This window comes from Pogoniulus pusillus, chromosome 9 (genome assembly GCF_015220805.1).
Source record: "Pogoniulus pusillus isolate bPogPus1 chromosome 9, bPogPus1.pri, whole genome shotgun sequence".
NCBI lineage: Eukaryota > Metazoa > Chordata > Aves > Piciformes > Lybiidae > Pogoniulus > Pogoniulus pusillus.
Window position 1 is genome coordinate 14,353,449 of NC_087272.1, and position 14,232 is coordinate 14,367,680.

The following is a 14,232-nucleotide window of genomic DNA, read 5'->3' on the forward strand; positions in this document are numbered from 1 at the left end:
TCACAGAATCACAGTTACTGAGGCTGGAAAAGATCTCTGAGATCATCAAGTCCAGCCAGTCACAGAGCTGCTTCTCCTAAGGCATTGTTAGAAACTCTAGGGACTCCAAGTGTCTTAACAATACAAGTAAAAATTAGGACAGAGAAGCTTTACTAACTATAGTCACGGTGAGAGAACACTCGGACAGCATCTGCCTCTCTGCATCCCTCCTAAGTGATTGCAGACACACAGACTACAGACCGGCACTGGGGAGGGGGAAGAGGTGAGAAACCAAATAATTTTAATATTAACAAAGCAGGTATCAATCTGTGGCAGGGATGGACTCCTCCAGCAGCTTGCTAGCCACCACAATTCAAAGAAGGAATGAAGCAGTAAATAACATGACAACATGGGGGAGATGGCTCTTATGGAGCCCACAGGACTGGCACACTCCAGGTAAGTCTAGCTCAGAAGTGGGGAATCGGAGGAAAGGACACATCCAGAAAATAATCCTCTATTGACTCATTCTCTTTCAGTGACATACACTCCCTGAGTAATTTATATTCTCCGTACTGAAGAGGCACAACAATCACTTCACTGGCTGCTATCCTGCCTTTGTATTACATCCAGAAACTCAGCTGATAGGATGGTAAACACATCTTTTTAATGATTAAGTTTGTTTCATTTCAAAAGATGTCCTCTAAGACTCCTCTAAGAGGAACTGCTGTAACAACTCTGTGCTGTTATTTGACATTTTTGCTACTAGCATGAATGAGAAACAAAATTCAATCCTCTCAGGACAGATGTGTAAATGAGCAGCAGAACATGAGAAAAAAAAATTGAACACACAGTAAGGGAACCAAAGTTTTCAAAAGCACTCACTGCAAATAAAACAACTCTTCTCAGACAGAACAGGATTAGACTCGTGTTCAGTGCACTGCAAGGTGCCCCAGCTTAGTGACAGTCTCTTTACTTAAGGGGTAGAAGTGCACTTGGAATCAAACCCAAAAACTTTTTATTTCTATTTCCAAATCTCAGACTGCTTGCCTAGCTAAAAGCAGGATTACTGAGTTGCTAGAGGTCTACACTCAAGACTCATGAGATCCCTCTTTCAAGTCTGATCTACTCACAATGAAGCTTTCATTGTCATTATTACATTATGCTTGACTTATTTTATTAAGTGAACAGCAGGCTAGCCCAGAGATGCTTCTCAGACTACACATCTCTACATAATGGTAGCGAATTTCTAGATTCTCTGCACTACAGTCACGCAGCCAGTTAGGCAATTTGCAGGACAAATTGGTTGGGCAGCATTTTCAACAGGTTTAGCTTCCTTTTACTCATTTAAGATCTTTTGTAAATGAGATGTTTAGTATGTCCTCAGAAGTTGAACAGTGCTTGTGCATAGACAGTACTTAAGCAGTCCTGATAACCCTGACATCTTTCAGTAACTGTCTGGAAGCCCCTTGTAGGAAAAGCAAGAGAGGGCAAATTCAAGGTCAGGTGCTCTAATCCAGCACCACAGACATCCAGCATCTGACAACTACCATCCCATTTTGAGAAAAAGAGAACAAAGATACACTGACAAAAGAAAGGAGCAGTGGAATCAGTCAGGTCATATTTGCACATACTACACAGGGAACTGTGGCTATTCTGTGCACATCTCACACCTCTGTTGTGGACTAGCAGGATACATTAGAGAAACCCCAAGTCCTGCAGAAGGTAGCCTGCAGTTTGAGGAAAGGTGATGTCTTACTGCTTTAATTACTCACAGAGGGATTTTTGTTATACTAAAGATACAGGTATTTCTGTTTCCTTATCACATGCTAAAACCAAGAAGTTCATGGACCACGAATTGGAAGGCCAAGATTCAAAAGAAAGCCTGTAAGAAAGGCTTCAGAATTTCTCAAAATAACAACAGTAAAATAGCAAAGCAACTAAACTATTTCCTGGAAAGGAGAAACACTATTTGTCTGTGGTTCTGCTCAGTAGAACACAAAGTAGAAAATGCAGTTTTAGTCTGGCTACAACGATCTTCTCAATTAAGAAAGCAGGAAGAAGTGAAGGCACAAGTCAACAAATTATTTCCATGGAGGGAAAACAACATTTGTAAACGCTCTTGGCCAAAATAAAGTCTGTAACTACACCCAACACAGATCTCTTCTCTTTGATGTAAGTGACAAAATTCCCAACAATAACAGGATGAGCGTAGGCAAAAGGACGCAGTGCAATCGAAAAGACAAAGGTACTTGTGACTCACTGCACTCTCTTCCCTTTATAAAAAGGCAACATACAAATAACAAAATCCGCCCTGAGATCATCTGCACTCACCTCTGTTTTGATGCATTTCCTAGATAAACCAAGCAGACCTGTCTCCCCACCCATGCTATTCAGCTTTAGCTTTCTAGAGCCAGCAAATATGATTCGACATCATTACTGTGCTATTACGTGTGATCTTCAGCTTTGCTAGCTTCTGCACCTCCAGAACAATCAACACAAAGCAGCTTCCATAATCTCCTCAGCCCACTAGCCTTGAGGTACGTTAAAGCGCATACAAAAAGCAAACTAAGCGCATACAAAAAGCAAACTTACCTGGTTTGCTTCCTTCACAGTCATGTCCCAGCTGGCCTTTGGTGTTCAAGCCACAGGTATACACTTCCCCATCTTCCAAGAGGAATACAGAGTGGTTTCCTCCACATGCCACTTCCTTGACATTTCTGTCATGAATGAATCCATACACCTGGGGTTCAGGAATGATAACCTGGAGGTTGCTACCTATCCCAGGTTGTCCAAAGGATGAGTATCCCCAGCATAGCATTTTCTTCTCTCTTTTCAACAAGTCATGTATCCCTCCTGGGAAAGAAAAACAAGGGAAGGAACATAAGTATAGCAAGTACTTACAAGTGATCCTAGAGAGATAAGCTGCTCAGAGAAGCAGGCTGAAACAATCAAAACCGACATTTCCTGTATGACTATCAGGCTTGGAGACTGACACTAAAAAGGGATCTCCACCATTACACAAACAGAAGAGTAATCAAGACAGCTCAGCTCAGGTACTGAGTCAGCACCTCCTATCTTGGCCATCTCCATTTGTAAAGCAGTAGAAGTGTTCTGAAACCTTGCAAACGTAAGTTTTCAGCAAAAATCACTCTGCTTTGAAAAAATAAAAGAAAACCAACCACCTCCCCTAACCAACTGTAATGTTTTTTAGACTAGCAAGTCCAAACCTCCACTTTCAGAGTTATAGTGTCATATTTAGCACCATTGTCTAAAGATTTTCTATTTTTCTTTTAAACCGAACGGCGATCAAACTATTCCTGAACAAACCAACACAGGTATTTGTGGTACGCTGGTCAATGCAGAACTGTTGTTATTTCTGATACAGATTAAGAGGTATTCTCCTCAGCTGAACACGTTCTTGCAAACCAAATGTACACACACATCCCTAAACTGTAGCAAGAATTTCCACCGAAAAGCAGCAGTTCTTATGGAGCTGCACACTGACAGTTCGGCCCTGACAGCAGTGGACAGATAACACTGATGAAACCCTTCAGCAGTCAGGTGTTATCTCTTGCACTGCATTCACTGAGAGTCAGAGATTTCAGAGTGGAGTAATAGAAGTGAAAGCACGTAGCAATATAAAAGCCCAAGGAATTGCTCAGCCCAGACTTGACAATGACAAGGAAATGCCAATGCATGAAAGGTGGGGGCAAGGAAACAGGTCTCATTCCAGAAGCAGCATGTGAAAGATTTTAGTAATACTCTCTTGTCACACCTAATCTCAGTAGGTTTAGGTTATTTGTCAAACATGCCATGTTAATAAGACATCGAGAACTCCTCTGCTTCAACCAGAAACCGATTAAAGCTTTTTCTGTAAAGGGATTAAGAAAAGAAAATGAAAGATCCAAGACATTAAGTCTTGTGACTCACCACGTCAAGATTCAGGCTAAGGTAATTTACAGTAGCAGTACTCACTAACCTCAGGAAGGATCAGAAAGCAAAAAGTAACCCTTGGAGCACCTCGAGGAAACAAGATTCCAGATAGGAAAAAAACATGTATTTGATTTGTTTCCAAAGACTGGTGCTAATTCAGGCTCTAGGTATTAGCAATAAAGCCTTTCCTAATCTAAGCCCTAAGCAACGGGTGTTCATCTCTTACCCCACCATCCCTGCCTGTCCCTTCCACTGAGGCAGGGCTGAGCTGCATGGGGGAGGTAGAGGATAGGGATTTACCAGTTGTACATCAGTGGTGCAATTTCCTACCACAAACCATTTACTAGGATCTCTTATTAGGTGCCTTAAAGCATGCTATGAATCCCATTTATGTCTAACAGCCCTTGCTCTTTTTTGACATAATACAATTCATTCACATCCACACATACTCTTATTACTGGCCAGCTCCAAAGCACAGAGGCAAAAACAGCCTACAAGGCTCTGTCTGGTTAAATCAGTCATTGGGTACACTCTGTACTTGATTGTCCTCAACTGCAAAAGCCTGATGGAAGATACTCATTATGTTGACTACTTTGTTTCCTGCACTAAGAATAGGAAAGCCACGGGACACAGTAAAACTGAAGTGCTTTAAAGGACACAATTGCTATATTTATAGTAAACTTCATATTCTGTCTCAAAAAAAAAAAAAAAAAAACCAAAAAAAAACCACAAAAAAAAAACCAAAACAACCCCACCCAAACAAAACCACCCTGAAGGTGGGGAATCATTTCAAAACTGACATCTGAGACAGCAGGAACCAGAGGCTGCCATTTCACTCAGCCTTGGGAATTACCCTCTTACAAGGATATAAGCAGCGTAACAGCAGCAAACCTGAAGATCCAAAGATCATTCCCTGCTAGCGTAAGTGGAAGCTGCCTCTGAGATGAAAAGATCTCACCACTACGCAACTTGAACTATAATGACATTGTATGATATAAACTAAATACTAATTTGGGATGTCTTTCTAAAAGTGTCCCCGAACAGTCTGCTCCCCATAGACTGTAGTTATCTTTACTGGTGCTACTTTCATTTCAAATGCTAAAAATACTTCAACTACTTTCCCTGTGTTCATATTCCGTACAAGAAGTTAACCTAATGGCCAGAGGAATGCAATGTGACTGGTTAAGAGATGGATTTTCCTCTGAGTGAGACACTTTAAGCCAGAAGAGTTCAAATTCCCAGTAATTCGTATGCACTCTAGGGTGATATTTCACAAGAGATCAACCCTCATTCATGCTAGCGGCCAGAGGTTCTGAAGTACCTTCAAGTTTAACAGTCCCTAAGACAGACAATGAGGCACGGCAGATCCATTACAAAATCTGGTATTAGACTTTTGGGTAGGTTTTTTTCAAACCCATTTCCATCCTCCAAGCATTCTGCTGATAAATCTCTGTGCAACTCTATTCCAAGGTGAGAAAGCACCACTCTGCACTCAGGAGTGAAAACAACCTAGCCACTTTCCATGTGAGTAGACAGGCAGAGCTAAGTATTTTCAAATGGCCTGATAAGCCACATTTTACATTTACGTATTTTGAATAAATAGCACATTTTTTAAGCCACGTTTGTTTTCTTCTCCCAGAAAAGTTACTGGAAGACTTAACACTTCACGTGTTTAAGTAGAAACTGTGCCCTCAAACACAACAAGGCTTTAAATGACAATTTTGTGGTCCATTTCCAATCTGCTGAAAGCAGTTACTCTTCTTTGACATTAGCAGAGGAAGCAAAAACTCACATTACACTGCAAACTACCTCTACAAGCTGCATATCCTCCTTACACTAACTATACAAAAATTTCTAGTGTGGGCAGACATGAACACGAATGCACCTGCACATACAGACACATACATAAAATACAGGTAAGGTTTATGTTCACTTATCTGAAAAAGTGGCTAATTATTCCTAGCACTCAGCTTAATACACTTTCAAAACTTTGAATTTTTATATTTAGAGAACAAATCCTTAGTGAAAGCAGTTTTCTTTCAATGCATCAGTTAGGACACAGAAGTCCTCAGACCTTTTTAAAAATCAGCTGGCAAAACACAAGAGCTGCAGAACACAGCCACATCACCTAGTCCTGTTCTTCACAGATCACAACACAGCCCACTTGGTATTCACATTTTAGAGATAAGATCAGATGCAATGCAGCAAAGTTGGTAATCCGTAGAGATTCCCCACACATTAAAACAACAAACAAACAAACAAAAATTAAATAGGAGGAAAGTACAAGAAACATCCTCACATTCTGACATCCCAGGAATAATTCACCATCAAAACAGTGAAGGATGTACACAGCACAGCTAGAGATAGGAAAACCTCATGCTGTGAGGAATATTTTGAGGAAATCTATTGTGGGTAGAAGATCCACACTCTGCTATAATAAGACTCAGCTGCATACTAAGTACATATATATATATATCCTTTGGTGAAAAAGCAGCTCTGGTTTGGCAAAATAATAATGCTGCATGTAGAATCATAGAATCAACCAGGTTAGAAGGGACCTCCAAGATCATCCAGTCCAACCTAGCACCCAGCCCTATCCAGTCAACTTACAAGATCTGTTTGCTTGCTTTGCTCTTTTCTTTTCTTTTCTTTTCTTTTCTTTTCTTTTCTTTTCTTTTCTTTTCTTTTCTTTTCTTTTCTTTTCTTTTCTTTTCTTTTCTTTTCTTTTCTTTTCTTTTCTTTTCTTTTCTTTTCTTTTCTTTTCTTTTCTTTTCTTTTCTTCCTTCCTGCCTTCACACAAACACATTCTAAAGCCCTAGCTGCAATCCAAACTGCACCCTTCCTGGGAAAGTTAGCAAGGTAAATATTGTCCTTGTAACAAGGGACAGACAGGCCCAGTGCTCTCCCAACAAAGAGGTATGCCAACTAGCAGGGCATAAATAAACAAGTTTTTCCCTTCCCTGTTATTTATAAGATTTCAGCTACCAAACATGCTTCTTTTACTAATATTGCCCAATAATGAACAAATTTACTGCTCTTTTCTGCCCCTAACCCTCCAAACCGACCTTCTCCTTCCTTTTGCCATCATTTTACCCCAACTGAATGTCCAGCGTAGACCTGGATATAGACCAACGGAATGCAAGGTGTTACGAGAGAAGGAGTTAACACAGCAAAGGAGCACTTCCATTGCATAACCCTAAGTCCTAAGCAAGAGGCGCTCGCACAAAAAAAAAACCTAAAATAGATAAAATCCAACAAGACCCACATCACCTCCATTTTGAAATCCCAGTAAGAACACCTTCCTGCCCTCGCACCCTTCTTGGTTTCCGTGTTTGCTGCTGCTGCTGCTGCATCCCACTCGAAGCCCGCCGTTTTACGCGATCTCTGCGGGCCCGGCGCGTCCACCGACCCCCAGGCCCAGGGACCGACAGCGGCGGCCTCGGACACCCGCTGCCCCTCCAGCACCAGCACCTCACAGCAGCGCACCCCTCTACTCGCCCCTCAGCCAGCCGCACCAGGTGATGCAGTAGCAGCATCCACAGGCTCCTGTCGCAGCTCCGCTGCCGTCCCCGGCCGCTCACACCGGCCCGGGCAGGCTCCGCCCGGCCGCGCGTCCTGCGCCACGAAGGGTGGCGAGCAGGAGAAGGGGCTGCGGGGCTCCGCCATACCGCCGCTCAGCGCCGCGCATCCCCCGCGCTGTCGCCTTTAGCTCCGTCTCCCATACACATCGCTTCGTACCGGGACCGGCAGCAGCTCTATCGCAGACGCACCGGGAAGCTGAGTTTTCTCTGCCTCGGCACTCGCCTCGCCGGGCCGGCCCAGGCCGGATCGCAGTGCACGGGCTGAGGTCCAGCCCAGGTGTCTCTGATTGAGCCAAACAAGGCGCCCGCAGCAAGCAGCTGTTGCCGACCCTGTGACCCTCGGCCGCCGCAATTTCTCTCTCCGACACTCACCTGCAGCCAGCCCCGCCGCTGCCGCCACGGCACCAAGGAAGTCCGGCCCCGGGACGCGGCTGTCACCGCTGGGAGTGACAGTGCAGGGCGGCCAATGAGAAGCAGGGGGCCGGCCCCGGAGCACAGACCGGCGGCTTGCCGTCCCGCCTCCTGCCTGCCGCCCGCCCGCCCGCCCGCCCGCTGTGTCCTCGCGGCGGGGGGCGGCTTTGGGCTCCCGCCGCTTGCGCGCGGCCGCCTCAGCGCTTCCCCCCGACCCATGGGGCGAGTGCGGGCAGCCAGGCCCCGAACGGTCCCCGGTACCGGTCGGCAGCGGGTCGGGCCTGGGGCGGCGTGAGGGCGCTGCAGGCTGCAGTCGCCTGCCGTGGCTGGCTCAGGCCGGGCCGGGCCCGGCATCCGATGCGCAGAAGTCGCCTGGCCGACCTGTCGGCAGCAGCGACAAAACACGGAAGGGCGAGCCGGCCGCACGGGCTCTGAGACCCTCTGGCGCTTGGGCATACCTGTGGCCTCCTGCAAGGGTGGGTCCGGCCCTTCTCGGGATGCGGCGTCGCGGTCCCTGCCTTGCGCCCCGGGAGGGTCTGCCGGGGGAGTCTCCTTCCCCCGAAGCCAGGAGGCTGCCTGAGGGCAGGGCTGCCCGCTCGCGCCGGCGGCGTGCGCGCGGCCCCGCGGGTGCGGAACGCGGCGGGGGCCGTGGGGCTGCCGCCCAGGCCCGGGCTGCGCCGGCAGCTGCCACCGCAGCGTGCGTCTAGCGGACCGCACTAGCCGAGCGGGTCAGGGGCTGCGCTAAAAGCAGGAGCCAGGGAGCAAAGCTAGGCGTTCGCGAACGTTCTGGATTTTAAGCTATTCTAAATAAAGGCCTCAAAGGAAAACTTCGTTTTGTTACTCATGAAATAACCACTCAGTAACGAAAGTCACTTTCTTTACCCTCTCTTTTCTCTTCGTTCCCTGTCTTGCGTTTCTCATAGCCTTTAGGCAAGCTTGTTTGTTTCAGAATTCGCACGCTTTATGCAAAGTTTCAACCTCAAGCAAATACTTGTGGTTAAAGCACCTGGAAGAAAGAAGAGGGAGGGAAGAGGCAATTATGTAACTCTGAAGTACTCCTTTTCAGATTTCAATGGCATCCATTAGAAACAGACTCCGCACCACAAGAGCAATGCGCAGGCTGGATTCTACTCAGTCCATCAAAACCAGAGTCAATATTTGAGCAAACCACAAAGAGATGCTTGCAAGGAGTCCGGGTGGGGAGGGAAGAGGTCCCTAAAGCAAGTCTGGTGCCTACAGCATTCATTTCCCTGACGCTACATTCCCAGCAGCCTGCAGTGTTTGTGCACTTAGCTTGCAGTGTGTCACCTGCCAGACAACAATCCACCTGTGTTCGCACAGACCGTGCCTGATTAGCATTAAAAAAGAAAGCTGCTCTCTAGTGTAAAATCACACCTGTGATACAATAGCTGTTCTTTAACCAGTGTTACAAGCAGCTTCTAGAATTACAAAGAGTAGAGGAGGGGGAAAAACAAACCCACAAACATTTCCTGCTTGTTTTTATTTACTTCATCACCTAAATACCTTTGAAAATTAATCAGCGTTTCCCTTCACACTCAGTTTCCTGGCACAAAAAAGTGTGTGTGCGGTGGAAGTGTGGATGAGGGAGCAAAGCCTGTCCGAGGGAAACAGGATTTTCTTGCTTAACTGGCTACATTTCAGTTTCATGGAGAACTTTCAAGGCTGCTCCTTTATAAATGGATAGCATTTTAAATAAAGACACCAGTAAAGAACGCAGTTCGTGTCCCTGCACTCCACTGCACACAGCTCCCTCTGAAGGTCGCTGCCACTGCGGATTTCTTGGAAAGAGCCCAGGGGCACCGAGGGTCTTCCTCACCTGAGTTCTGGTCAGGCTGAAGTCCACCTCTCCCTGCTGCCCAAGGGCCACCGCGTTTCCTCGATGGATTAGGTCATTCAGAGACGTCAAAACGTGCAGCTCATCCTGATTTCCAAAGCACCTTCTCTCCCCCCCCAAGCAGCTGAACAGCAGTCAAGTATCAAGAACCATGTAGGAAAGCGCATGGTGAGATTTCCTGGACGTTGTGGTAGTGTAAGTTATCTCTGCAAAGAAAGAGAGGGTGGCAGCTTTCACCTGCCCTATGAACCCTCTTCCAGTAGGTGTTTTTCCCCCAGTCCTTCATCAGGTGCCATTGGTAGCATTCTGCTCCCATGGGCTGTGGCACAGCCCTTTTCCTGTGATGCTTTATGCCTACTCAGTCCTGCCTGTTGTCAGGACTTTTCACCAATGTGTCAGCCTGAGGAAGAGTGGAGCAGTAGCTGCAGAACATGCCACTGCAGGGAGACTGCTGCTTGGACCATAAGTCTCTGCCCCAGGTATCTAGGACAGAAACCTGTTTTGGGTAGGAAAAAGCCTTCTGTGTAGCCAGTGATGCCTCCGTGCTGCTCCAAAAGCAATGAACCCATCTGTACTTTTCTTTTGGTCCTTCCCATGTTAGGGAAGAGTTTTACACAGGGGCTCATCTTGGGATTAGCTAGCCAAAGCAAGGTCCTGCTACCTCTCACAGATGCAATATTTCTGTGTGGTGTCCTCTCTGCAGCAAATTTGGCACAAAGCTCACTCCTACCACATTTCACCAGGTTACCTCCTTAATTTCACAGAATCACAGAAACATACAGATTGGAAAAGATCCTCAGGGTCACCAAGTCTAACCTAGAACCCTACTCTACAAGATTCACCTTAAACTATATCCCTAAGCACCGCATCCAAATGACCCTTAAACACATCCAGGGTGGCTGACTCAACCACCTCCCTGGGCAGCTCATCCCAGTGCCTGACCACTCTCTCTGTGAAAAACTTTTTCCTAATATCTAATCCAAACCTACCCAGTCTCAGCTTGAGGCTGCTCCCCCTTGTTCTGTTAACAAATACCTGTGAGAAGAGCCCAGCAGCAGCCTCTCCACAATGTCCCCTCAGGTCATTGCAGACAGCAGTGAGGTCTCCCCTCAGCCTCCTTCTTCCTCAAACTAGCCAGCCCCAGCTCACTCAGTCACTCCTCATAAGATTTATTCTCTAAGCCCTTCCCCAGCTTCATTGCCTCCTTCTGGACCTGCTCCAGTATCTCCATGTCTCTCTTGTATTACTGTGCCCAAAACTGAACACAACACTTTGGCTTCACCAAAGCTGAGTACAAGGGGACAATCACCTCCCTAGTACTGCTGGCCACAGCATGTTTAATACAAGCCAGGATGCCACTGGCCTTCCCGGCCACCTGGGCACACTGCTGGCTCATATTCAGCTGCCTGCCTATTACAGCCCCCAGATTCCTTTCTGCCAGGCAGCTCTCCAGCCACACTGCCCCAAGCCTGTAGCGTCGCTTGGGGTTGTTACGACCCAAGTGCAGGACCCAGTATTTGGCCTTGTTCAAACTCATCCCATTACTGTTGGCCCATTGATCTAGCCTATCCAGGTTCCTCTGAAGAGCCTCTCTGCCCTCATCCAAATCAACACTGCCACCTAACTTAGTGTCATCTGCAAACTTACTGCTGACACTCTCTATGCCTGAATAAAAGTTATCAATAAAGATGTTAAAAAGAAGTGGTCCCAACACAGATTCCTGAGGAACACCACTAGCGACTGGTTATCAACTGGATTTAACTCCATTGACCACCACATTTCTCACATCTTACATGCTGCTGGAGTTTGCTGGTCACTCCAGACTCACCATTAGCTGCTCTGTCAAGCTCTTGCACTTCTTCATAGGTGACATTCAGATCAGATGAGTGCTCTAAAAAAAGATTCCTGCTGCAGGTTCAATAGACTTTCACTGCCTGCATAAAGCCTTTTAAACTCGTAGCTGAGTGCGAGGCTCGCTCACTCTGCATATTTTCTAATGAGCACTGCTTGAGAAAATGTAGACACAGCTTGATGCTCCAAATCATTTCAGAACATGACAGAGGAATGCTCAACTCTGGTCACTCCTGAGGTTTTGGCTGCTGGTTTGATTTTTAAAGAAAGCAGAGCTTATTTGAGGACAAATTAAAAATAGCCTTGAAAGTGACTCTGGGCTTTAATCTCCCATGTGATGTTGCATCATACATGATGAAAAGGAAACTCCTCCAGGCTCTAAATAAACCTATTATCATTTAATCTTTAATGAGCCATTTTAAAATCCAAACGGAATACGTCTTTTGTGCACTCGCACAGCACAGAAGATCACTGTGGATTTCCAATCCCTAACAGAGGCTTAGAAAAGCATAACAAAGGGAACAAGCAGTCAGGAGCAGGCTGGTAGAGTGCAGCTAGCTAAACTGCCAAGACAGAGAGCCATGATGGTGTGGCAGCATCAGCCAGACATGGGATGGGGACACTTCAGGGACAACAGCTTGGGCTTCTGACAGTTCCCTCTTCACACAAAATACACCTGCATCAGAGTGGTGCCTTTCCCAGAGGAATGCAAGCACCCCTGTGGTGTCCTGTTTCCTGCAGACAGGTGAGAGGCATGGGGATTTAGCTCCGAGCAGGCCATGTGTCCCCTCACATCCCCTGAGTCACTAGTTCCTCTCTCACTATTGCCACTGCTGTGCCACCTGCTGTCCTCTACTGCACTGGGGCTTCAAGTGAGCGCTGGAAGTTTTTCTTCACTTTTCTTCCCCATATCAACAAGGACAGAAAACAAACTGTTATGCAGAGGTGTGCAAATTCAACCAATCATTTAATCCAACACAGTAATAAGTCTTCTTTGCATATGTAAGTGTACTGATACATTTAACACACTACTAACAAACACATTTAACACACCAAACAAAAGAGAAGACTTGAAAAAAATTATTTGTTTTTCTCTTTCTCTCTTGTGCCCACAGCAAAATATGCAGAATACACATCCTACCTTTACATCCTGCCTAATACTGTCAATATCCTACCAGTGCTATGCACTGTCTCCACAACAAGCTTCCAACAGCCCTGTAAGCCTCATGTCCATAGGGTTCTGTAGGCAGAGCTGTTCTACAAGCCTAAAACTTTTATTTATTTGGCAAATGCCTCCTTAGAAGGTATAAAGAAACATGACAAATGCCACAGTGTTACCACACTAAATAATAAAAAGTGCATTAATGCTTTACAAATGCTTTTGACAAAGTCTAGGAATGATCAAATCCTCATCTTAAGAACTTCTATCAGATAAATCAAAGACCATATCGAAGCGAGCAGGCTGCCCCTTCAATTCACAGTTCACGTTAGTGGCTCCCCGAGAGAACCCTTAACTAATCATGGAAACTTTAGCCTAGCATCCTCTTGCAAGCTTAGCATATATTGGCTGTATGTTTGGTGATGTACAAATCACATATCCCTGCTACTGAAAGCTCACCCACAAGACTAGCACAGTGCATATATGCAGATATACTTGGTTATCAGCTTGCTTCTTGGAGACATGTTAAATAGAATTAATGTTTCCTAACTTTATATAATCTAACGTTTGGTCTAAGCTCATTTTCATAACCAATATACAATCTCAGTGCATACACACACCCAAGTGTTTCTGAAGGGCAGTGAAAATAAGGCAGGGTAGAAACCAATACATTGGCATTAAGAGAACATAACAAGTGAAATAAAGGCTTATTTTCGCTTTAAAGTGCTTCTGATCAAGAGTCAGGCCAAGCCAAAACCTTCATTATGCTCTATGGCATAGAGCAACATTTTCTTGAGTATTCTTTTTCTGCTGTATCTGGGTAAGAACAAAATGTGGCTGCAGGTATTGGCCGTAAGACAGACCTCATCTGGATTTGCTACTTCAGGATCTGCAATCTGAAATGTAAAAGATTCCTGTCTGCAGGCAGGGATTCGATCAGATCCTGTCAAAAAAGCTGAAGGAAGATAAACAAAAAAGAAATTGGCAAATTAAAAGAAACAGAGCATGAGATAACGTTATCAGAGGATTAAAATTATGAGGGAAAGGTAATGCAAAAATATGGCTGTTCTCATAAGCTAATTTTGCTTTGTTGAGTTTGTACCTGAATATAATACAGCCTCTTGATGATTCGTAAGAACTATAAGCTCTCTTCTACTTAGACTTTGTGAATGAGAAAGGGCAGGCTAGGTTTGACCTTCTACATCTAAAAAGGATGATCTAGGTTTTGCAATCCTTTGAGAAAGCTAAACTGCTTATGCCGACGTAGTCTGCTCACACAAGCTGAGGTCTCTGAACGACCACTGATAACCAGAAGAGTAAGAGATAAATTGCAAGGTTCAAAGCAGTCAGATGCACTCAGGCAAGCCTCAACGGATGTGAGGAGGGTCAGAACTGCATCTGTGCCATTTCTAGTGTCACTTCTTGGTGACTTTCATTAGAAAATACGGTGGAGATGGGGAATA

General features: G+C 45.5%; 1 protein-coding gene across 1 annotated transcript in view; it reads right to left on the reverse strand.

Moving 5' to 3' along the window:
* Positions 1–14,232, reverse strand: part of HERC3 (HECT and RLD domain containing E3 ubiquitin protein ligase 3) — a 92,926-nt gene that overhangs the window by 37,426 nt on the left and 41,268 nt on the right. Inside the window, exons 23-27 of the mRNA XM_064149406.1 lie at positions 13,511–13,724; positions 7,866–8,107; positions 7,537–7,776; positions 7,227–7,412; positions 2,572–2,832 (exon numbers count right to left, since the gene is read on the reverse strand). Of these exons, the coding sequence (XP_064005476.1) occupies positions 2,572–2,832; positions 7,227–7,412; positions 7,537–7,776; positions 7,866–8,107; positions 13,511–13,724 (1,143 nt within the window). The remainder of the gene's footprint in view (positions 1–2,571; positions 2,833–7,226; positions 7,413–7,536; positions 7,777–7,865; positions 8,108–13,510; positions 13,725–14,232) is intronic.